At 38.5% G+C, this 26,567-nt stretch overlaps 1 protein-coding gene across 2 annotated transcripts in view; it reads right to left on the bottom strand.

Annotated features, from left to right (window-relative positions):
- Window positions 1-26,567, bottom strand: part of LOC149773626 (sorbitol dehydrogenase-like) — a 35,240-nt gene that overhangs the window by 3,138 nt on the left and 5,535 nt on the right. For both annotated transcript variants that reach the window (XM_089946370.1, XM_089946371.1), the window contains exons 4-8: window positions 11,386-11,553; window positions 10,645-10,804; window positions 5,303-5,421; window positions 3,815-3,880; window positions 3,334-3,512 (exon numbers count right to left, since the gene is read on the bottom strand). In XM_089946370.1, the coding sequence (XP_089802496.1) occupies window positions 3,334-3,512; window positions 3,815-3,880; window positions 5,303-5,421; window positions 10,645-10,804; window positions 11,386-11,553 (692 nt within the window). The remainder of the gene's footprint in view (window positions 1-3,333; window positions 3,513-3,814; window positions 3,881-5,302; window positions 5,422-10,644; window positions 10,805-11,385; window positions 11,554-26,567) is intronic.

The following is a 26,567-nucleotide window of genomic DNA, read 5'->3' as shown; positions in this document are numbered from 1 at the left end:
AAAATATACCCAAACGTCAAGACTGCAAGCTGGGGTAGGGGACATAAAACTTGGCAGCCTTAGAGCATGGAACTGGTATTTATTTAGGTATTTATTCCCAATCCATGGATAGTTCACTTAGTACTTTTCAAAGCATAATAATCATGATTACATCCAGTCTAGACAATTGTGATGCTTACATCGATGACGTCATCAACTATAATGACACCTGGAAAGATCATTGGGAGACGATTCAGAAATTGTTTGACAGATTCACTGATACAAATTTAACAATCAATTTATCCACAAGTGAGTTTTGTTGAGCTTGTGTTACATTTCTAAGACATAACATGGAACATGGACAAGATAAACCTATAGATGCTAAGGTCAAGGTTATCTCTGAATTCTCTGTGCCTATCAGTAAAATGCAACCGATCCTAATTTAGGGTATGGCTAGATATTATCAGAAATTTTGTTCCAATTTTTCTATAATTGCTGACCCCCTGACAAATGTATTGAATAAGAGAACAAAATTTCATTGGCCTGATAAAGATCAGGAAGCTTTTGATAAGTTAAAGGCCATACTTAAGAGTGCACCAGTTCTTTCAGCTTCAAATTTTAGTCAATCATTTAAAATATACGTTGATGCAAGTGATGTTAGGGTTCATGCCATATTTTAATTCAAGAAGACGTAAATTGTGCAGATCATCCAGTGTGCTATTTTTCTATGATATTAAATAAACACCAGAGAAATTATTCCACAATCGAGAAAAAATGTTTGGCTTTGATACTGGCATTGCAACACTTTGAAGTGTGCATTAGTTTAGCTCCTTCTCCAATTTTGCATTTAGTGATCACAGCCCCCTTACTTTCATTGGCAAGATGAAGAAAAAAAGTAAAATTATTAAAGTGGACTTTGATGTTGCGGGAATAAATACTGACATTAGGCACATTGAGGGAAAAGGCAATTTAACAGCATAAGCACTTTCACTTGTATAGTAATATTATATTGTTTCATGTATGCTTTGTGTCATTCGTAAGATTTTATCTTGTGCAATTTTATATGTCTGGCAAGTAGAAAAAAAGCTTTATTGCATAAATCTTTTTGTCTTCTTTGTGAGCAGAAGTGCTGAGTATATTTAATTTGCATTGTTGTTGGTTTTTTTTGGTGTACAGTGGAACCCCGCTTTAACGCGATGATCGGGGTCCATAAAATCGGATCGCATTAAAAGCGGGGTCGCGTTAATGCGGGGTTTTACAATATTTAACTTTTTTTCCGAGAACATATACGTGTATACATGTACAATGATCAAAAGTCGGCTTACCATCAGATGAATATTAACTGGATAGCATTAATTAAGATATATTCAAAATAATCGATGGCTAATATATTTATAGGTTATTACTGTGCATTAAAAACATTTACTAATTTTTATTTGTTTGAACGATAATACAGATTGACCGATAATACCAGACTATCGCTATATCATAAAATATTCAATAATTTTGTAATAGTCTGAATTCGTCGTGTAAAATATAGGATGAACAAAATATTGAAACCATTTACTTGCCGTCTGATATCGTACGGTCATTGCATGCAGCTATTCCCGGGTCTACATACGGTGTCTGTACAAATTTCATACTGCTAAAATTTTATCATATGCGACAACTGCAAGAATAATTAACAATCAACGCATGATTTCAGCGTGCAAATAACTTTTATTTCAGATTTTGTGAACATCAAAAGAAACGTGAAAACTGCTAAATTAATCGTTGCGCAAAGTGCAAAGTCAGTTGATCTAGGACATACAGTTTCTCTTTAGCAGAAAACGACTTGCGTTTTTGAACTTGCTTTTCCATAACAGTAAAATATTTTTTTATATAAGCAAACAACGTACACAGATAAAGCTCGATAACTAAGTAATGAAGGCCTGCAATGGTTACGAATCACTTTTTATATAAAACAAAATTAAGCTGAACGGATGTACAATTTCATACCCTTTTAATTTACAGATAATAAAGTGGATATTATTTACTTTCAACTGTTTGTTGTTTGATCACACCGCCAAGCACAGCATACATGTTGGCGGCTTTCGTCCTTTGATGTTTATTAAATTGTGCGACTCTTGTATCAACCACAGCTTTGTCTGCTGCTTGGCTGTGATTGCAGTTAAATAAGAAGCCCATGTCGGCTATTGTTTGAGCAACGACTGTATACAGAATTCATGGAAGACAATCACAAAGACGATTTACTGGCTTTACTCATGGATCCGTAATAAGTAACACTTCCGATAATGTTTACTTCGGCTTAACAATTCAACCTAATGAAACCAGTTTTCTCTTCTAGAGTAGAATACGGAGCTTCACCACAACCTGTTCAAATTGATAAATTTCATAAGCCAAGCGTTGTACACACTATTTCTCGTACGTTATATATATCGTATTATTTTAGAATTCATACACGATCACTTCTCCAAAATCACTTAAAGAACCTGGATAAATTGTTAAGTTCCGATCGTTTATTATTAAAAGTCATACGCGAATTCTTCCACCAAATTATAATAAACGTTTTACACACTATTTGTCGTACGTTAAACAAATATTTTCACGGTCCGATAAAAATACACGTAAATGAATTTCAAATTTCAGGAACCATGCCACGATCATATTATTTTAAAAGTCACAACTAATCTCATGCCCAAAATGAAGTTAATTTCTTGTTTGTTTTTTTTTTTACTTTTCTCCAATTTTTTTTTCTCCATGTGTGAATGAATATACGAAATTTCGGGAGCCATGCTACGACCGCATTATATCCGAATTCGCGTTATGGCGGGGCGCGTTATAGCGGGGTTCCACTGTATTTGCATTAACCAACATTGTATATAGTTGCTGACCTTGTCCAAAATCAGTGACAATTTTGTAAACAACTTTTTTTTGCCCCCTGAGTGAGCACCATTATTTTAAACTGAGTCAAGGAAACTGTATTTTTTATAGTTATCCTTGGACTATGTGATTTCCATCCCGTATTTTATGGTAACAAACTTTCTAATCCATCTAGAACAATGAACTTGATCCACATCGGGGGTTTTGTTTTGCATCTTAGTTTGTCACATACCTGTTGTTTCTCTGAAAATCTGTTATTCTTGCTTTAAGATCTTGGCAGAATCAGTTGTATTATGTTGTGTCCAGTATTTCATTTGAGCTGGAATTTATATCTTCAAATTTTGCTCAATGTTTCAATTTTCACTTTTTGACAGTGTTATGTAAAGAAAAATCTAGTGTTTGGTTGGTATGGTACACCTATTTTACCTAGAAATCAATCTTTATCGAAGACAACAAATATCCATTACATACATAAACCCCCAGATCCACAGAGAATTGGGCGCCACTGCACTCTATGGTTCGGTCTGGAGCCCCACCCAATGTTGTTGCAACTTTGCTTCCCACTTCCTCGGGTTCCTCACCAGGCTGGATCTGAAGAGTGTGAGTGGCACCAACTTCCTTTGCAAAGGCTAGACGCTTTGCATCAACATCTATCAACAAAAATTATAAAAATAATACACTTTCTCTGTTTATTCCATACACAAAGAATGTAACCACATAATATATAGCAGCATACATTATATCACCTTGTGTATTATTTTGACAACCACAACAAAACCAGTGAAACATATCACACATTTTGTACGTTGACACCTAGACATATATACAGTTGTACAATGATAAATTTAAAAAAACATATTCAATTAGGTATTTTCAACAATTCAAACTAGAAATTTATTAATATAAAACCCTAAAAAGCACAATTTCATCAAAGCTGCTTTGATTTTCATACCTGTGACACAAACGGCTGATGCTCCTAGTGCTTTTGCTGATAGCATGGCACACAAGCCAATAGGACCTGCAAGTAAACGTGTAACAGATTCATACACTATAAACTTTTTGCAGCATGGCATGTAAGCCAATAGGACCTTCAAGTAAATGTGTAACAGATTTATACACTATGAACTTTTTCAGCCTGGCACACAAGCCAACAGGACAGAGGTGAACAACCGTTTTTGGCCAAGGGCTGCAAACACTAATTTCTTTAATATAATTACTGTTCAAGGGCCAGATTTATGTGTTGTTTTAATTTCCCTGAGGGCCGGACAGAACATGTTTGCAGGCCTGATCTGGCCTGAGGGCCACAGGTTGTGCACCCCTGCAGTAGGACCTACAAGTAAATATGTACAAGATTTATACATTATGAAATTGTTACAGCATGATACACAACCCAGTGGAGCCTGTAAATAAATGTGTATCCTACTTATATATTATGAAATTGTTACAGCATGACACTCAAGCCAGTGGGGCCTGGAAGTAAATGTGTACCCTATTTATACATTATGAAATTGTTACAGCATGATACACAAGCCAGTGGGGCCTGGAAGTAAATGTGTACCCTATTTATATATTATGAAATTGTTACAGCATGGCACACAAGCCAGTGGGGCCTGGAAGTAAATATGTACCCTATTTATATATTATGAAATTGTTACAGCATGGCACACAAGCCAGTGGGGCCTGGAAGTAAATGTGTACCCTATTTATATATTATGAAATTGTTACAGCATGACACACAAGCCAGTGGGGCCTGGAAGTAAATGTGTACCCTATTTATATATTATGAAATTGTTACAGCATGACACACAAGCCAGTGGGGCCTGGAAGTAAATGTGTACCCTATTTATATATTATGAAATTGTTACAGCATGACACACAAGCCAGTGGGGCCTGGAAGTAGATGTGTACCCTATTTATATATTATGAACTTGTTACAGCATGGCACACAAGCCAGTGGGGCCTGGAAGTAAATGTGTACCCTATTTATATATTATGAAATTGTTACAGCATGACACACAAGCCAGTGGGGCCTGGAAGTACCCTATTTATATATTATGAACTTGTTACAGCATGGCACACAAGCCAGTGGGACCTTGTAACAAGTAAATGTATAGTAGGTTTACGCATCTGAATTTTATGACACACAAGCCAAGGGGACTTACAAGTATATACACAGAATACAGTTAATATCAGAACTACATGATAGCAATTTTGCTTTGAAGATACATGGATTGATACTATATTTAAGATGGTTAATTAGAAACTGAATGTGTAGATGATTATGCAGTGCTTTACATATTTTCACTGCTCAAGAACCATGTCAACATCATCTTTATTTCCATCATTTGACAATGTTTATATTTTTATTATTATTCACAAACTTTATTCAGACAAAAATGTGCAAGACACGTAAAGTGATCTTGACACTTTTAGACTGTACCTGCCCCACAAACCAGCACTCGGTGACCCAGTGATATTCTGGCCCTGCGGCAGGCATGCAACCCGACTGATAGGGGCTCGATCAGGGCACCTTCCTCAAAACTCACATTGTCTGGCAGTCTAATAGAATGAAAAACATTGGCAGCAAAGACAAATGTCAAAGGAAGAATTTTTTTTAAAAAAATAAAGCTATAAACAAGAGGATAAATACATACAGGGAAAACAGCAAAGAAGTAAAGTATGTAATAAAGACTTATAGTTAAGTTTGATAACTGAATAGAAAAAAATCATAACGTCATCTTCTGAACCATTTGTGGGAAAGATGAGAAATTAATGCATTGGGACTTAGTGCCCACGCAGTTCGTACTTGTCTGCATTAGGCTTTTTAATGACAATAATGCTGATGATTCAATACAATACTGTTTCAAACAAATCAATAACTTCAAAAATACTTCACAAAATTAAATATTCAATTTAAGCGCCCCAAATAGCTTTTCTTTACGCTTTTAGGAGAAAATATTTAATGCTTGTGATAGTATAATGAATATTGTCAGCAACGTAATTTGCATGGATGACTACCACCAACTTCTCACAATGGCACCATAGTAACAGAACAAACATTTATGTTACAGATCGAATTCTGACATTTCTCTCATTAAAAAAATGTCAGTAGTCAGGCTCAAAATATATGTAGTTTTGAATAAATGATTACAAATTGCCTTTAATTAGCTTTATCTCCCTACCCCATGGCTATAATGTTTGGTCTGTTTTCTTCCATCTGGAAGACTATTTTTAACTGACTACATGTTTAGTATTGTGATAGTGGAGTAGTGTTTGGTGTGCATTATATGACTGGATTCTTAATCTTGATTGTTGTTAGTTCATTGCCATTTTTCAGCACATGATACAAGGCGGCCAGTATAACTAGTGGAGGAATAACCCGCGAAAAAGACCAATAATAACCACTGACTCACGGGAACCTACTGGCAAGCTTTCTCACATACCCACATTGGGAGCTGTCCATTTAGTATGTACGCATGGAGGGGGGAGGGGGTTAACCCAAATGCATACGTTTGTGTGTGTGTGGGGGGGTGTTTACTGATAATGTACGTATGCATAAGAAATGGGGGGTGGGGTGAAACCTCGATAATAATTTGTCTAATATGTAACCTTTTGGACTGAATGTTAGCAGAAGCTAGCAAAACTTTTTAAAGTTATGCAGCTTCTTTGATGCAGCCAGACATTCAACGTCGGTTTACTATCTGTTTTATTAAACACTTTTATTAATCCTTGATCATTTCTGCGTCGATTTAATATAGGCCGTTCTATAGAAATGGGGTGGTGGTGCGTCAAGGGTACGTACGCAGGTGTACGTACGCGGGGGGGGGGGGGTAAAAAAAAGTACGCATGTCAAGGGGTCAAGCTTTGCCAGATGTATGCGTACATGCTAAATGGATGGCCCCTTGACAGAGCCTGTGACTCGAACCCACGCAGAAAGATGTGAGGTGGCAGTATTTGGTAAACACGAGCGCTTCGGTCTCCCTGAACACAGTAATGTACAATAATGGAAAGTAATGGGCTGTAATGGACAGTAATATAGACGAAAATATGGTAACGTAAGAGAAGTTACAGGAATGGAGTAAATTCATGGAACTAGTTTTATAAGATTTATATGCAGAAATTTATTATTAACAAAATAAGATTCAGAAAAATATTTACGTTTAAATGCGCATTCACACCCGTCGCAAGTGTCTTTGATGTCTTGCGGTGACTGTTGTTCTTGTTCTAGGGTTTAACGCCATTTTTCAGCACAAGATAGGCTATACATGGCGGCCAGTATAACTGGTGGAGGAAAAACCCTGGAAAACCCAGGGAAGAACCACCGACCCACAAGAAGCTACTGGCAGGCTTTCCCACGTACCCAGGCTAGCCGAGCCTTGGACTCGAACCCACGCAGACAGAGGTGAGATGGCAGTGATCCGGAACGGTGAGCGCTTTAGACCACTCGGCCACTCGGGGCCCCTTGCGGTGACTGTAGGAAAGCTTGTGAGTCGGGCTGTCTTTTATGATCGGTATGTCTTCTTTTGGATTGTGTATATATATATACTGTTAAGTTTCCATCTAACGATATTTAATTTATATCATTATTATCATATTCTCCCTGCAAATTCTTTGAATTATCAGTATAATCATTCATTTGAATACGTAAACCTCATGTTATATGTGTTTAACATTAAACTGTATCTACATAAAAACATAATTGCCAATAAAATGTATCAGTTTCTCCTATTTATAATAAACACACTGCTTCAATAATATGCTATCAAATTTGAAAAGGAAAGACGAAAAAAGCGATTAGAATAATAAATAAATAACATATTCCCAAGTGTATATATGTCCTGTTTGTGTAATGTTAACAACATCACATTAACAAATAATTAATAACAGTATCTTTCTTAAATTCAAGTACAATTGGAAAAGTAGATGGTTTTCAATTTTAATTGCATTTTATCATTAGCTTTATTATCGGATTGAATAATTATGTCACTGATCGCAAAATGATGATATTTAGTCTTTAAATTAGCATTCTATCTTTCCGTCATATCACTCAGTCTTTGATAAGAAAAGTTGACCAATTCGATGTTATTTGTTGCCGATTGCATACCGGTATGTATGTTGAAAATGGTCAATGTAATGTGGTAAACTCAATTTAAAGGAAGAACATGTACTGAATGTCATAATAATATTTCGGGTGATGAATTCCATTACCTCGATACTACATGTTCTCTCTCTCTCTCTCTCTCTCTCTCTCTCTCTCTCTCTCATAATGGTATTCATACATCTCTGCAACTTTATTGTCAGATGATACATGAAAAGCATATAAAGTGTTTTACTGTATTACTGTATTATGCTGTATCTGTATTTTACTGTATTACTGTATTATGCTGTGTCTGTATTTTACTGTATTAATGCATTATGCCCTGTCTGTATTTTACTGTATTAATGTAGTATGCTGTGTCTGTATTTTACTGTATTAATGTAGTATGCTGTGTCTGTATTTTACTGTATTAATGCATTATGCCCTGTCTGTATTTTACTGTATTAATGTAGTATGCTGTGTCTGTATTTTACTGTATTAATGTAGTATGCTGTGTCTGTATTCTACTGTATTAATGTATTATGCAGTGTTTGTATTTTACTTATTAATGTAGTATGCTGTGTCTGTATTTTACTGTATTAATGTATTATGCTGTGTCTGTATTTTACTGTATTAATGTATTATGCTGCGTCTGTATTTTACTGTATTAATGTATTATGCTGTGTCTGTATTTTATTGTATTAATGTATTATGCTGTGTCTGTATTTCACTGTATTAAGGTATTATGCTGTGTCTGTATTTTACTGTATTAATGTATTATGCTGTGTCTGTATTTCACTGTATTATTGTATTATGCTGTGTCTGTATTTTACTGTATTAATATATTTTGCTGTGTCTGTATGTTTTGCAAATCATCCATGTTGTAATGAGTCAAGTTTTTTTTAAAAAATGATGTAGGTAATAAGCTCATTAGAACTAATGTTGAATTGTTGTTTTCAATCAGGCCGTTAAATAAACCATATTTTATTTTTCTCATAGAGTCTTATATTTAAACTCACAAAATTATCCGTTGGAAATATTACAAGAAAATTTTATCTATCTTCTCACTTATTCTTTATGTATATATCTAGATTATGTATATTATTTTCAACATACTTGATTTTTTAAGAGCCCACTTCACAAATTACTTTAATCTGTTTACGTCAATCTAAAAAATTTGATATAACTAAATTATATACACTCACCACCTTCATAGAACTAACTGTATTATCATCATAAAATAAAGCTATTATTATTATTATTATTATTATTATTATTATACATACATACATATAAATCTTACTGGTTTACCCATTTCAATTTGTGACTGCCGGCAGTTTGTATCTTATCAGAAATGTAGACTCCATACATTTTGATTCAGGTATGTGATTATTGGCTCCACTCTACATGCGAAGTGATAACAAGCAAAGACTTTAAAACCTAGTCTTTCATTGATGAGGGATACATCTGTCGTCAGTGTCGTTCACTAGGAGGCAAATGTGATTACTTGATGGGTATAACTTTAAGACCTGGTCTTCCATTGATGCATCTGTCGTCTATTGACGTGTGGTGACAAGAAACAGAAACTGATCGAGAAGCACTATTTAGAAAGTTTCTCAAAAACAAGGGTAAAATAAGCTAACAGTAACGTCGACAAATGGTAAAATTAGTATACAAAAAATACCTTCAGGAGGGAAGAAACCTCACCAGAGAAAAAGGAGGAGAGCTGAGTCAGACGAGAACAAACTAAAAAGGTGGACATCCTTAGTTAAGAATATATATATATATATATATATATATATATATATATATATATATATATATATATATATATATATATAGAGAGAGAGAGAGAGAGAGAGAGAGAGAGAGAGAGAGAGAGAGAGACAGACAGTTGTTCCATTTTCGGCATTATTTTAGTTAAGGCATATTATGAACACTAATAAATCAAAATAACCACATTTGTTATTTATAATTTATGTATTTACGTCTGTACAATAAAGATTTATATAATATTAGTGTGCATTGCTATAATTTCTTTCGCAATATCGTATTTTTGTCCACATTACTGTCCATTACTCTCCATTATAGCGCATTGCTGTACATTACTGTGTTTAGGGAGACCCGAGCGCTTTAGACCACTCGGTCACCATGGGCCCCCTTTCTACAGAGTAACAAAATGAGTAATTCACAATGATAACACATTGCCATGAGAAGAAAAACTCTTTGTACTTCATAATATTCATATGCTAGATCTTTATTCTGTCTGATGATTAGAAAGCGTCCAAGAACACATACGGATCACGATATTCGTGCATGTAAAGCATCTACTCGTGCTATCTTTGCTATGGCAATATTCTCAAGAGAATGATGATTTATATTATTCTATTCCGTATAACACAAGTATTGATTTGCGAAAATGTCTAAATTTGCGAAATTGTTCTTTGATGAGTGATGTGATATACACTCTGTTAAGATGGAACCTGTATGGGGAGTTTGCAGTAGACATCATGATCAAACTTTGTCAATGACGTTTTCCATTCGGATTAAAAACGTCTATAAAAAAGAGCAACGAAACAAGGCAAGAGAAACGTAATCGCTGAAAGGAAAAAGCGTGCTGAAACGTTATTTGGACATAGTTTAACATATTGCAGCGTGCAAGGTAAAGATCACAGTAATTTGTTACAGATTTCAATTACTAGTACTTGAAAACGAAGTCGGCTCCATGCACATGATACCGTGCAAGGGCGCCACTATCTGGGGGAGTTGCCAGGAAAAAGACATTCGGACACAGGTTGTACCGCCCATTTTTACAGAACTCGCAGCAGCGACACACTCCATGGGGTTCTATGGCAACCCTGTCTCCTGTATAAATAAAATGTATTTTAAAAAATGTATTTGTAGCGGTGTAAAGAAACTAACGTGGATTGTGCTTATTTAGAACGATCAAAGACTAATCCATGTACAAGATTATTTCATTGATAACCATTGCACTTTCCACCAGCAAAGCGATAATTTCAAACTGTTCCCCGATTGATGTTGGTAGACACCGATTGTGCCTTTACAGAAAACTCGACTCAAGGGTCAGTCCCGTTTGATACTCAAATAAATTTAGTTTTGCATAAATTTTGGCACCCTACACTAAGAGAAAACGAATCATCGATTCTTTGTCCCTGGTTGTAAAGAAATTTGATCAAAATTGCCGTGTAGATACTTAGGAATGACGAGCTCAGTTTACATATTCCTTGTCAATTCTTCCAGTTCGTACCCTGATAACTTTTTATAATGCCCATCCCAGACACAAACCACTTCTCTGTACACTCTAATGATATACATTTTATTTGCAGTAGTCTTTATTTTTCTGAATTTTAGTTTGCTGGATCAAAAAATCGATTAAAAAAATATAGATATTAAACGTAAATTTCTCCAATTCAGCAGCTTAGTACCTTCTTTGAGGTGTGTCACTCCGGGCCCTACTTTAGACACGACACCGCTACACTCGTGTCCTAGCAACATTGGATTCTGGACGACAAAGTGGTTACCAATGCGACCATCAGTCCAGTATTTGACGTCAGAGCCACAAATCCCTATCTTCCTCATGGAGATCTGAACCTCTACAAAAATAAATTTAGATTAGCACGAAACGTGTGCTAACACCTTGAGCACGCTAAGTTAAAGTGACTATCCAAGAGCGGGTGGATTGACATTCGTGGTTTAAATAATCGCTCCAAAACGGAGAGATCACATCCATTATTACTTACAGATTAACTTAAATACAAATAAATAACTTGTATGTGATGCTGAAATATTTCGCAGCACTATAAGCACATGTATAATGAAATATTTCAATTCCATGAGGATGGTTGTAACTGGCTTCAAGTGTTATTTTGTGCCTGGAGTCGTCTTTAAAATCAGCATTCAACATTCTGTTTGACCCTACTTTCTCATTTTACTCCGTTAGCGAAAGCAACAAACGAGCTTGGTGAAGATAAACGTAAGACAAGATACGTATGCATGTTTGAATACTTCATATGGGTCCCGGAATGTATATTTGTAAAACAGATCCGGTTTATTTAAGGAATCAGCATTACAAGAGAGGAGAAGGATCAAGGAAGTTCTTTCTCTTCATAATTTTAGTTTAGAATATACTTGATTATGAAAGAGTAGACACCAAACTATGATTCTATCAAATCTACCTAAGTCCTTAAAAATATAGCATGTGTATCGGATCTGATAAACCGCCTTACTGAGCTATCGCGTGTCTGACGATAAAAACAAATTGATCTACTTGTGCAGACAATATTCGGATCATTAGTGTGCATTGTGGTATATAAGTATGGCACATTATTATGCAAAATAGCACATATTTATTAACTATATTCATATATTAAAGGTATTTAGATACTACTAGTATATAGGGACGATATATGGACAATGGGAATTGAACAGGGGGAATATTGGGCCTGTATACGGACCATGGAAAGTGAAGTTGTATAGGGACAATAGGAATGGAACAGGTGAGGTGACGTCACGGTACTGGAGATTGGTAACAATGTTGCAAGGGGCTGACCTCAATCGGACCAAAGAGCGGGAAAAAAACCTAGAACTTTGGCGGGGTAGGACTGGCGGGACATAAACATATATAACTCTTACAACACATATATGGCAAAGAGAATGAATATCTTTTGAAGCCAAACGAGTGGCCCAGAACAGGGCCTTTGGGTTTTTATGTTAACATCATTCCATTAACATAGAGGGCATCGCATATGTCTTCTTCTCTACCTGAAACTTCTTCTGACTTCCGGGATGTAGATGAGAATTCGTTTCAGACAGCCTTGTCTCTACACATAAATTCTTCTTTTCCAAACGTACCTGCCGGTGATCCGGATAGTTGTCCAGGATGATCTGAATACATAGGTTAAGTCCGTGCGGAACAGCATGGACGATACGAGGGTGGATGATTAAACGTTAGTTCACATCTTGTGATGAGAACAGGTGAAGGGAATGAAATGAACTGTGGTTGTTTATAGTGGAAGAGCGGATCGAAACGGATTGTGTTTTTCACCAATCTTAACACGCATTACAAAATTCTGTCACAGCGTGGAGTCTGTCTTCCAATCCGAAGAGAGCTGCATGTGGGGTCACATTCCCAATATAGACGCGCTAGCGTCTGTGCGCAGTGAAATAATGCAACAGAGTTTTCAAACATGACGGAAATTAAGAAGACGATAAATTGGGGTGCACCGGCAGTGGAGACGAGAAGCAATGGTATAGCAGGGGTTACCAAAGTCAACACAGTCTTACTTCCAGAAGAGACCGATTTTAATTGGGATTCAGTCGATTTTCTTTCTTCTTCGCAAGAATTTGTCCTGTACCAGCACCTTTGCCGCCTTCTCCTTCTTTACCACACGTCGAGGATTTTAAACAGAGACAGAAAGAAGAATTGGAGACATTTTTACAGCACAGAAAGAAGCAGAACAAGCGTTTCTGCTTAGACAGCAACAACGAGAAGAAGAAGAGGCAAGAAGGAAACGACAGGAAGAAGAAGCAACAGAGAAGAAACAAGAGAGAAGAAGGACAGTGAAAACACTAATTTCTTTAATATAATTACTGTTCAACGGCACTCTTATACATTAAGGAGTTTGAAATCTATCAGACTTCTTTATTACAACCCAAGAGAAAAAGACCTTCCCGAGCTAAACAGGCCAACCCTGCTGCTGCACCTGAGATACCACCCCTAGTGATTTATACCAAATGATCAACAGAAGCAATTCCAGAAGTATGTCCTGGCCGTGGCAAAGGCTTAAGGCAATATAAGCTGATTACGTCCCGTTCCTGAATTTGTATTTTTTAAAAACAAACACCCAACGGTCCTTTTCAGGCCCCCACACTTCTCAAAAAGATATAGCATTCATATTGCCAAATCAAGTAAAACTCAAAATACTTTTTGTGCCCGTGATGTATGTGTGTGAATGCGTGAGTGTTGGTTCTTATTCTCAAAATCAAAACCAAGAGACACTTACATTTTCTGTCTGGTCTATTCTTGTACAAATTTTACAGTCCAACTCACAACACTGTAAAGAGTTCATAGACTTCTGTGTTTGTTCACTCTCTTTTTTTGGTTGAATTTCTTTACTTTCACAGGTTTTCTTCCTCTTCTTCCTCACTATCTCTGTCTTCTTTTCTTCTATTTTTTCTCTTTCTGGACGTGTCTGGGTTCTTCCTTTTGGGAGGGTACCTCTTGATCCTGTTCTGATACACTCTCTTCCTCTTGCCCCCCCCCCCCTTTTTTTTAAAGAGCATTCTGAAGACCAACGTTCTTTCTCTTGATAATGATAACAGGTATCTTGACTTTTGTCTCTTCTGACACCTGTCTTGCTTTTTCGACGGTCTGGATACTCTGTATCCCAATGCCATTTCTTCTTACAGATATAGCAAGTATCTTGACTTTTATCTCGAAAGGAAAGGAAGTAATAGTCTCTCGGCTTGTCTGAACAAAATATTCGTATGACACATCGCAAAGCTCTGATTAGAAGTTCGATCTTTGTCGGCTCTTACATCGTTCTGGTCGGTTTCAGAGTGAAATAAATATTGGGAGGGAAGACACTGACTCTTTATAGAGGAAGACACTAGTCTGACATTGATATAGGGACCCATCGCGTTTAAAATATAGTCATTTGACTTTTTGCAGCCAACATGAAACGATCGCATCATTTCGTGGAGAAAGGCGAAGAAAGTTGGAGGCAGAAATATGATTTATCGCCTCGCACAGTAGCTGAAGTCTTGGCTCATAGTCATGCCAGCGATTTTGATGATGACATGTGTGAGCCCGAATCCAGATCCAGAGAGTCTACACACAACCTAAATCCACCATTAACTCCTAAAAAGTATTACCACATTCGAGAGATGGAAAAGCGCTCCTCTAGAAAATTTAGAACGACAGTCTACACGTATACGATGAAGTTTAAAGATTTCAAGCCCGATGCACCGCTGAAGAAAGCAGAAGGGTTCATCACCGAGGTGTGGGATTCATTGTTAACCACACTGAAACGACAATGTGAATCCAAAGAAGACGATCGCTTGAGACTTTCCATTCATCACGACAGTTTAAATTCACCCGCTTTGATCGAGTTTAGCACCCTAGCAGAATTGACACCTTCGAAAGTCATCGACAAGATTCAACATGAGCTACAATTCAACAAGTTCCACATCAACGATGGAAAAGTGACACTGTTCATGACCCAAGTGCCTCTTCTCAAAGGGGCCGGACAACGCATAAAAGTGTTATTGGTGGACGACCTTCGTAGCATCTAGCGTAGCATCGTCCAAATTAATAACCCTCAAGACAACATGTGTTTAGCCCGTGCTATCGTGGTGGGACGAACGTATGCCGACAAGAACGACACAGCAGGATGGAAAAGAGCCTGGTAAACTATTCAAAAATCGAACCGTGCCAAACAACGAAGAGAACTAGAACTCCTGTTACAGCAAGCATGCCTATCCAAAGATACACCCTATGGTATTCTTGAAATGCAAAAGTTGCAAGACGTCTTGGCTCCACGCTATACCTTGAAAGTGCACCCTCAAGAAGTGCGCGGACTTCTGTTGTTTCGATGCAATTATTTCACAGACGGAAAATACATTCACGTCTATCATCACGATGAACATTTCGATGTCATTACCAGTATCACCGGGTTCCTGGAATACAGTTATTACTGTGAGAAATGTGACTATTGTTATGACAATCACGAGCAACACAAGCATTGTGGATCGAAATGCTCAGGATGTTTGGCCTCTCAACCCTGTCCCGAAAAAAGGACAACCACGAGTGTATTGCCGTGCTTGTCAGCGTACTTTTATCAGCCCTGCTTGTTGCCAACAACATCTGAAAAAGCAAGGTTCACGGAAGAAAAGTGCTTTTCAACTCCTGAGATTGTGCCCTACTTGTGGACGAGGCATAGGTACCAATAGTGCCAAGACACACGTAGTTCAGGAAAGAAACGATGTCAAATTTGTCGCCAAATCGTGGATTTGGAATACGAATGCTACCATTCCAAACATCAAGAGGAGCAAGATGACCACAAAAAAGCAATTTCATCTTTTTTTATTTCGAATGCATGAAAGAGACTGGCATTCACATGCCTAATTTCTGTTTGGCTCATAAAGCGTGCGAGAAGTGCATCCAAGAGCATATCTGTAGTCATTGCCCTCACTGCAGCAAGATTTCTGGTGGACGTGAAAACATATTTTGGGGACCGAACACGCTAGCCGATTTCGCCCAATGGATTTTAAGCCCCATCGAGGGGACATGGAGCCAAGAGGACATCGAACGTTACGGAGATTGTCATCGTTGTGCCATGGTGATGGCTCACAATTTCTAGGGGTACGATGGATAATTTCTTTTGAGATACGATACGGAACAAGACGCCGAACGCCCCAACGATTGCTGAGGATGATCAAAATTTATCGGGATTTATGGAGCGTCGAAGAAAATTGCACTAAATCGAAATTTAGAATTGATGGATCGTTTGAATTTGGACAGTTGGTTGTAAGAAAAGTATTTGCTGAACGGTGTAGATATCCGCTTGAGACTGAATCTGCAGCAGTACCGCTTTCCACTTGATGGCCAATGTCAACGAGTACAAAACCAAAATCGAAGAAGCCAGACTCTGCGTGTGACGCGTGGAAGTATTACCTAAAGTGGGGAACGACAATCCGACGCGTGGAAGTGAAAACCTTCACTATTCCCAGGGGACAGCAATCCATGATCGAAGATCATATGTTCCAAGGACAGTTACCCAAACGTTTAATCACTGGTATAGTCGAGAGTGAAGCCTTCAACGGAGCCTTCGGAAAAAATTATTTCTTCCTTCATCACTTCAACGTATCCAAGATTGAAGTCAATCGCGATGGCAAGACCTTGTGTACCAGACCCTTCTAACCTATGTTTGGTGACGAGAAGAATTACTTGAAATCGTACTTGTCCCTGTACGAAGCTACCGGAGTTTTAGGGACCAACGGTAGTCACGGCATTTCGTATGAGGATCATGCAGGAGGTTAAGGGTTGTGGGCTTTTGATTTCACTTCAGATCAGACCAAGGCAGCGACGAGGGACATTTCCATCATATAAAATCCGGCCAGATTTGTGTGGAACTTCAGTTTAATACAGCTCTAACCGAGACGGTGAACGTCCTCTTGTATGCTGAATTTGATAATACGATAAAAATCAACAGTTTGAGAGAAGTCATTCTGGATTATTAGAAGACTGTAACCCCTCTCTTGAATAGTGGAGAATCTATGGAAACTGAATGGTAGGATACCGTGTAAACAGAAGCCCAAGACAAAGATGAAAAGGACATAGTGATAAAGTCCAGATTGCCAGAAGAAGAACAACGACGTTTAGTCTCCTGTTTTGCCAAAACACCTGCAGAAAAAATTACGTCATTGATCAAGAAAGATTGCTATGGATGTCAAAACGATCATCCCATTCAAATTCAATACGATAAATGCCTGATGATGCTCAGTCAAGAAGAAAAATTGGACGAGTATCTGGATGAAGCTTGGAGTCTTATCTCGGAAGAAGCCGTGTTGCATCAGTGCATGCGTGATCATTTCTCTCTTCCACTGATTGCTCTAGAGATCGATCACATCGAAGCTCTCTTGGCTCATAGTGCGGAGACGAAGCGAAGAAATTGTTACTTATCATATATTCTTAAGCAGAAAGTTAGGTTGGAATTGATGATTTATAACTTGTGTACAAAAACCCCAAGAAAAACAAAACAACACAAAAAAATGTATACCTGGGAACTTTATTACCTTTTGAACCACAGTTCGTACACTGCTTCTTAGAATCCTGTCGTGTGTGCTAAAGATGAACTTTCTCATCGCAAACCGCAAGACCATCAAGCTTATGTCATCAACACAGACGACAATCATCTCCCAGGAACCCACTGGGTAGCCGTCTATTATCCCCGTGATGGTTGTGTGGAGTATTTTGATACATATGGATTGCCGCCTTTGGAAGACAACATCATCGATTTTATGAGAAGAAATGCCCAGACGATACGATTCAATAATTTGAAATTACAAGGCACATATTCCATGGTGTGTGGACAATATTGTGCATTTTCTTCACTAACGCAGTCCTAGATATTCTTTAAAACATTTAGTGACTTGTTTTGATCGTCACTCTTCTCGTAACGATGACAAAGTAGTTGGATGGTCTTGTGACCATTATGGCTATCTTTCGCCTTTAGCTAGGAAACGTAGTGTACATCAATGACCCAATGACATCCATCAGTGGAAGTCTAGCTTAAAATCACAACGTTGTCAACCTTGTCAAAAATTATTTGTTTGTTTGTTTGTTTGTTTGTTTTATAATTAATTGTTGGTTGTTATTTGAATAAAACTGTTGTGTTTTGAAAAAATGTGTCTGTCGTTTGTTTTCAATTTTTATCATTACTCGTGCTCTTTTACTTCTCTTTATCACTCTCCCTAAAATCAACTATCATAGCGTTCCGACCAAACAAAAAATCGTAGGGATGTTTTCTATCGCGTCCGTGCTTGAACAATATAAAGCGAAGCAATCTCCAGTCTGTCCATCTCATTCAGTCTGCGGTGAAAATATCAGCAAGCAGTAATGCAAACAGCATTGGAACTAGCGACAGAGATAATTCTCGCCCAAGCGTTGAGCGCACTTAAGAAGCCATGATTTTTTAGTACCTCCGGTTGGAGTTTACGAGCACAGGAAAGCAGAACAACATTGCTCTTAATATGGGATAAACAAATTGAAGTAAGAAAAAGGCCCAGGAGTCGAAGAGGTGGAAAAAAAGCAGCAACGACAGTGGGAGCAAGTTATGCCGACCCAGTATGTGAGCAGCCCGCCATTAACGACTCAACAAGAAAATAAACCACAGCAGCCGACCGAGCCACACAGAACAACCACCCCAATTAAAGGAGTTCAAGTTCATTTAGGGGCCAGGCCAAAAGTCTTGACTGCCCAGGAAAAGCCGGACCACGTTACCGGAAAACAACAAATACTACTACTACCACCACCACCACCACAATTACAACATAATCAACTATTGGAGACGTTTGCGAGTATAATATCCCAACCTCCAAAAAACAAAACAACAAAAAGGCAGAATACCGACGGATATTAGTATGGTCACCATCATATAACACCACGAACAAGAACAACAAAGAACCGAAATAAATGAATCAACGTTTGAAGCAGATCTGGAAGTCTCGTCTTCCTCAAATGAGAATATATTAAAGAGCAAACGAACGAGGAGATAGAAGGTGAAAACGAGGAAGAAATAGACCCAGAGACTATAGAAGAGGAAGATGAATTCGATCCAATGAAACAAAGGCTCTTAGTCATGGGACTAGGAGAAACGCTGGAGCGCACAAAGGCAGGCAGGCAATTTGATCAGTGCTGTCCAATATCTGGCTTGGGGATCTTTAAAAACCAGGAAGCCAAGACCACAGCAATGGCAGTATGGAATCAGAATTAATTAACTAATTATATCATCAGGCGTGGCAACAACATTCTCTTTCCAGTCTGGTAGACGCTGCTGACTATTTGTCAGAATTACACGGATGCGAGGCATTCCCCGTTCAGACTAGCGCGGAAAAACGAAGTGCGGCTGAATGCAAAAAATAAGAAGACGCCGTGGAACTTTCAAGCTGCCTTAATAAAAACAACCCTTCTAAGGGCTACCAAAAATGCCTCATTATTTCAGGGATTTCACTTTGGCTTGGAATCCCAATTCGATTAAACCACAAATACAAGTATGATCATTTAGGTGGCGCTCTACAGTTTCGTATTTTGCATAGGTTAGGATTTTAAAGAAAAATAATTTCCCCAGCTTTCCTCACTGGTTATATTGGCTATTTAAAAAAGACCTTGTATATCTTAGGTATAATTAAAAGAACCTTTCATTCCCTTTACTTTGGCATATGATTGATGGGTGCAATATGGGTTATAGAGTATACAGCTTGGCCTTACTCCAGATGTGCACCTTTCAAAAAAGTTCAGAGATAAATTGTATAAAAAAGAGCCGATACCTTTTTTTTACAGTTTATATAGTTGATAATTCATTCATTGCACTTTCAGAAGCTGGTATTGTATAGTCTGGCAAAACTCATTTTCCCTATTTTAATAGCTGCTATGGATAGTGTACTTTAGACTAATTCAGGCTGATTTTTTAGCACAAGGGAGCATTCATTTTAGTTAGCAGTGTGTTAAAATCATGTACAATTTCCAAAAGTACGATATCCAAAGAAATATCATCCAAATTACATTAATGTAGCATAGAGGTATGCCACCATTCTCTCCATTGTGCATATTTTAAATGCAAACAACTTCACCTTACATACGTCACTCTCCCAAAAGTACATAATAACTGGTGAGCGCCCCCATATACACCGTTCAAAATCGAAACCGAGACCTGACATTGACGAAGCTCTTATTTTGTCGCTTAGACAAATTATATAAGTAAAAGTAGGGTATTATATTATGTACACTATGTACTAGTTAAATCGGTTAGTTAAGTGATAGGAAAATGTTTTATATTTGACTTAGTATTGCGTGACCCTAATTACAATTGTGGCTAACACAGGATTGGTTATAGGGAATTCCAACATTCATAAAACTGGAAAGAATTTGATATAAAGTAGGCCATAGCGTTTCAGGTACGTTCCGGCAACATTTGGACCTCTCCTCCGAGTCCCTTTCCTCTCTGCCTGCTCGGACATTTAAAGACGAGTGTGTGGGCCGATTCCCACTCGTTTATAATCAGGTGCTCCGATGAGCGTGTAAAACACGGAACTGGGGTGACGTCATAAGATCAGTGCCCAATCATGTGAGACGTCTTATCCTGTTATACCTTCTAACACAGACATTTATTTACTTAACCTGAGTGCGTGTTGGATCCAATCCCACTCCAGTTATCCTTACATACAGGACGAAAGCGACTTGTTGCTCCACAACCTGTCGGCTAATCAATCAGCACTCGAAGAGTGCATTAATGCGTTGGGGGAGGTGGCACTATTCCCTCCCCCTCGAAAAAATCTAATATTCGCAAATGGGAAATTAATCAGTCGTGAAACCCGAAAGGGTGAGATACGACTTTTATCCGAAAGATAAGATACAGTCTGACCATTCACTGTTGACTCATCTTCCTATGAAGATGTGTTCAAGACTAGCCAAGCTGAACGAAGCTTACCTGAATTTACATCGTGTCAGACAAAGCCTGATACCTAAACCTGACGAAATAGAGAATGTCAGAATGTTGAAAGTGACCGAAGACCTGATAGAATGGCTCTTCAGAGAGGAAATCAAAAAGGAGAAAGAAGAATGGACGGAGAAGTACAGACTTCAGAAGCAGAGACAGCAGAAGCAGCACCAGCAGGAACCAGACAGAGATTTTGCCGACTATCCGTGTAGACACGACAGAGTTCTTCTCTTTCCGAAGAAGCAGGTCTTATCCTGTGGGAAAGCCTGTCGCCAGACGAGTACGCAATCTTAGACGATACAAGATTACCATAACTCTCCGTCCACAAAAATAACCTTTTTCAGGGCTACCCCAATACTATAGAAAAGACATACTCGTTCAATTGACAAATGAATGTTAGTAAGTTTTTTAAAAAAATAAGTGTGTCTATAAGCACATAATTTCTTTGTTTTATGTTTTAAAAAATAGAAGCATGTCTATAAGCACTTCGTTTCCGTAGCTTGTCAAATATTCTGTAAGTGTTTGTGTTTGTAGTTAGTGTTTGTAAGTAAAAGTTGAGTGTTTCTTTTAGGTCTGCGCGTTCCATGTTTTTTGTGTGATAATTTGGGTCTTGTAAGTTTTGATAACAGGGGATGTTTTCCTTCACGTCGGTGCTTCACACTTATAAGGCGAGAGAGTTCGTCAGTCTGACTCTTGTCGATCAGCAAAGGAAGAAGCAACACATAATTAACACAGATTTAGAGATGGAAGTGCTGATACCAAAGCAAGCAATGAATGACATCATAGACATAGGTCTTCGATTAGCAACAGACTGGAGCCTTAGGGCTCAGGTAAAAATAAAAACGCTTTTACTAATCTGGGAAGCACACGCAACTCATTGGAGAGTCAACGCCCAAGGAAGAAACAACAGAAGACCAGTTAATAATAGGAGAGGACAAAAACATGCAGACAACGGGTAGTACAGATACAACTTATCCAGTTATAATTCCTGCTCTGACACTGGCTACCAGTATAGTTACGGAGGACCAGCTACCTTCGCCTAATGAGACTAGAATAAGTATTGGAGCTGCGTTAACTACGTTAAGAAGGGAGCAAACTGAGGCACTTGCAAAAGAAAATCCAAGAGAAGCAACAACTTTTCCTAAAATAACTACACGGACATCACCACTAGTCAAGAACTACCACCAAAGAAACACTCATAACAACTACATCAATACACAGAGACAAAGCGGGAAAACAACAACAAGAAAATTTAACAACAACCGCAACTGCAGTAATTACAACAAAACCTGAATTACAACAACAACAAACCGCAATTAGCACAGTGGTACAACAGAAAATGGCTACATCGCAATCCAAATTTACCAGTTAAAGACGGGACTGACTTCTGTACCTCTACTAGTGACAAGGTTAGTAAAACTCAAGAAATTATAGAGGAAGAAGAAATGGATCCTGACCGACGAAACTTCTGGACCTAGGATTAGAAATTACGCTTGAGTATGAAAGAAAAAAAAAACCTAGCCATGTCATCAGTGCGGTTAAATAAGTGGGCTAGAGATCTCTGAAAACAAGCAAACCAAGGCCACAACAATGGCAGTTCGGAATCAGGATCATAACTCAGTATTATCGGGATGCATAAGAAAATCACCCACTAGCCAGCTTAATTGAGGCAACAGAGCAACTCACGGAGCTGTATGGGCTTGAAACATTCCCGCACAACGTCATGAAGAACAACGTACTGCGGCTGACTTGTACGAAGATGAAGTAATCCGTAGTACATTCTAACCGCTGTAATTAGAACAGCCCTTTTTAGGGCTTTATTCAAGTGTTTATTATCACAGAAGTTCCATTTTGGCTTGGAAACCCATTTCGACTAAACCAAGATACTTAGCTTGATCTTTTATTCACCGTTCCAAATTAAAAACTAATTGACCTAACGTAGCTGCATAAAAAACAATTGGTCTTAGACCTATTTATTTATCAAATCTAAATTGAAGAACATACGTGTACTATGCACCTTTGGATTTAAATTTACGTAACATGAAGGAAAAATTATAACTAAACTACGTGGCTCTAATTACAAATGTGGCTTACACAAAATTGGCAATAGGATTTACCCATTATGTAGACAACTGGCTATAATTTGATATTGATTATTATATGGCGTTTAAAGTACATTCTGGCTTGTGTTTGGTGTCTCTCTCCGGGTCCTTCTCCTTTCTGGCTATCGGACATCAAAAGACGAGTGTGTGGGCCGATTCCCACTCGTCTAAAAGCAGGTGCCCCTAAGAGCGTGAATGCACGGAACTGGGGTGATGTCATATGAGAATTGCCCAATCAAACTCGACGTCTCATACTGCAGTAAATAGGCATTTCAGTTGCATGACTGTGTGTTGGGTCCATTCCCACTCATGACAGCCGTTCACACAGGTCGGTTTGAACTCTATCGATTGGGACTTTATTGTCTCACGACCAGTTGGCTGAATTAAAAAGCACTCTTTGAGTGCCTTAAAGCGTTGAGGGATGATGCTCTTCTTCCGTCCCCCTCGAACAATTAATTAGTCCGCCATTGCGGAATTTAAATCGTCGCGCGTGCACTATGTGCGCAAGCGACGCTAATAAAATCTCATCAGTCTGGCTACCCGTTCTTGATTCGTGAACTACGAAGAATGAATAACAGAATTGCAAAATTGCTTAACTCCAAATGCACCAGGAGTATGCCAGGCGCTTTTTAGACGAGCTGGCTATGGAGGCCATAGCCGAAAGTGACAGGATAGAGAAGGAGGAAGAGGAGAAAAAGAAAGAAGAGGAGAAGGAAAAGAAGCGAGGAATCCTGTCTCACCTCATGCTGAGACCTCTCTGCCTGAGGTGAGGACGCCTCCACAGGCAATATCAGCACCACCACAACCACGTCAGCTACAGCAACTGCCACAACCACTACCAAGAGCCATGATCCCCCAGATCGAAAACTGGGAGGAGGAGTTGGAAAGACAGCAGCGTCCCCACAAGTAAGGTGACCACAGCATCAGCAGCCACAAGCAGGACGAAGAATTGTAAGGGAGTTAGTCTTTAAGGTCCCGCAAACTGAAGCTTGGGATAATGAGGCCACTCAAGCTGCCTCCGCACTCCCAGCAGCTACAGTCAATTTGGACAATGACTGGAACCGCCGTTGTGTCTGTGGTGCCAGGCTTGAGAGATGCCACCATTATCCAGGTGTATTTGGAGTTCAAAATACAGCCTTCTCAGGGCTAACCAAATCTCCAGAAAGTATTCAAAATACCAATTTGTGTGAATGTGGAGTAGTGTGACTATAAACATTCAATCCATTGCTGATGTGGTTGTGTGTGCGTGTGTGTTTGTTTGTATGCGTGCGCATACGTTGTATGGATAGTATATTTGGGTTTATTTTTTCTTCTTCCCGTGTGTGGATAGTAGAATGTGTTTGTATAAGTTGGCGTACATTTGTGTGGATAGTAGATATTGTGGGTTTTTTCTTCCCGTGTGTGTGTGGATAGTATCTTTGTGATTTGTTTTTCTTCCCGTGTGTGCATATTATATTTTGGGCTTTTTTATGCGTTCGCGTAGGTTTGTGTGGATAGAAGAGTGTGTGCTTTTTTCCCCTTCCCTTCTGTGTGGATAGTAGATATTATTGGGGTTTTTTTTCTTCCCGTGTGTGGATATTATATTTAGGGTTTGTGGATAGTATATACTAGTTTTTTCTTCTTCCCGAGTGTGGACAGTAGATTTTGGGGTTTGTATGCGTTAGCATACGTTTGTGTGGATAGTAGATAATATGTGAAGTGAGTGTAAGGGATATTTTCCTTCAAGTCCCTGGTTGACACATATAAAGTCAAGTGCTCGTAATTGGCTCATAAAAAAATCCTGTCTCATCTACCTGATACTAACACTCTCAAACCTACCATGTTTCCTCTCTCATTACTAAAAGCATTAAACAGCACAGAGCCTCTCTCAATTCAGCAAATATTCAGAACCTTTCGGCATTTAGCTCAATCATTCTAAATGCAAAATTCGTGCAAGACGACAACTTTAGATCAACATCCAGGACTAGTCAACGGGCACCTTCCTGTGGATCTGCGTCTACCCTTCCTCCCAACTCCTTTCATGCCAAGACCAAACATCAATTAACAGCGTGCAATGCGCGCATTAATTTTTGCCAAAAAAAATCACGACTGAGTGTCGGTTCCAATCCCACTCATCCCCACAATTTGTACTAGCCTACTTAAATATGAGTGCGTGTTGGGGCAATTCCCAACCATGACAGCCCACCATTCAGATACCAAGGGACAATTTGTCTCGCTAACTGACGGCTTAATTATCAGCACTCCTTGATTGCATAAACGCCTGGGGGATGTGGCTCCAATTCCATTCCCCAGGAACAATTAGCATCCTGCTGTGCAGGAATAAACCATGGGCACATGCACTCCGTGCGAATGCCTCCAAATTCCAAGAAATTAATCAAATGAATCATTCGCGCAAATCTATCAGCTACCCGTGGCGGTATTAACCAGTTGTGCATGTCCGTATTGGCGCAAACCACTTTAATCCATCAACAATGACGACATTCGCGCCATTCAACACTGAACAATCAAAGAAGACTGCTTTTAACACGATTAATAAAATGAAAACGTTGCATGAAGCAGTAGACGATTTGGTATGGTTGAGGAAATGCTCGTCAAACTAAATGATGATCACTATTCTTATAGCCCATATAGAGTGAAAATGTCAATCAACAATTTGAGAAAGACGAAAGTAAGACTTAGGGAGCTGATGAAACAAGAAAAGGAGGAGAATGAGGAAGATGATAGAAGAAGAATGAGAGCCTGGAACGAAAAACTATAAAAAGAAGAGGAGAACGAGAAGAGAAAGAAAGAGCAGGTGGAGAAGGAGAAAGATGAGAAGCAAAAGAAGAAGAATGTAGGACAGAAAATAAGAAGTTGGTGGAGGAAAAGAAGAAATTAGAAGAAGAAAACCATAGGCCCTATTCAGGGCCACCCAAATGCCTCGAAAAGATATTCTCTTTGCCATATATATATATATATATATATATATATATATATATATATATATATATATATATATATATATATATATATATGTTGCAAGAGTTATAAATGTATATGTCCCGCCAGTACCACCCCGCCAAGCGTTCTATGTTGTTTTATCGCTCTTTGGACCGATTGAGGTCAGCCCCTTGCAACTTGTTACCAATCTCCAGTACTGTGACGTCACCTCACCTGTTCCATTCCTATTGTCCCTATACAACAACTTCACTTTCCCTGTCCGTATACAGGCCAAATATTCCCCCTGTTCAATTCCCATTGTCCGTATATCGCTCCAGGGTGTGCTGAAAAACCTTGCTCGTATAGTGC

This window comes from Sinohyriopsis cumingii, unplaced genomic scaffold (genome assembly GCF_028554795.1).
Source record: "Sinohyriopsis cumingii isolate HCF-2022 unplaced genomic scaffold, ASM2855479v2 utg000624l, whole genome shotgun sequence".
NCBI lineage: Eukaryota > Metazoa > Mollusca > Bivalvia > Unionida > Unionidae > Sinohyriopsis > Sinohyriopsis cumingii.
Note: the sequence above shows the minus strand (reverse complement) of the source record. Positions and strands in the feature narration are given on the sequence as shown.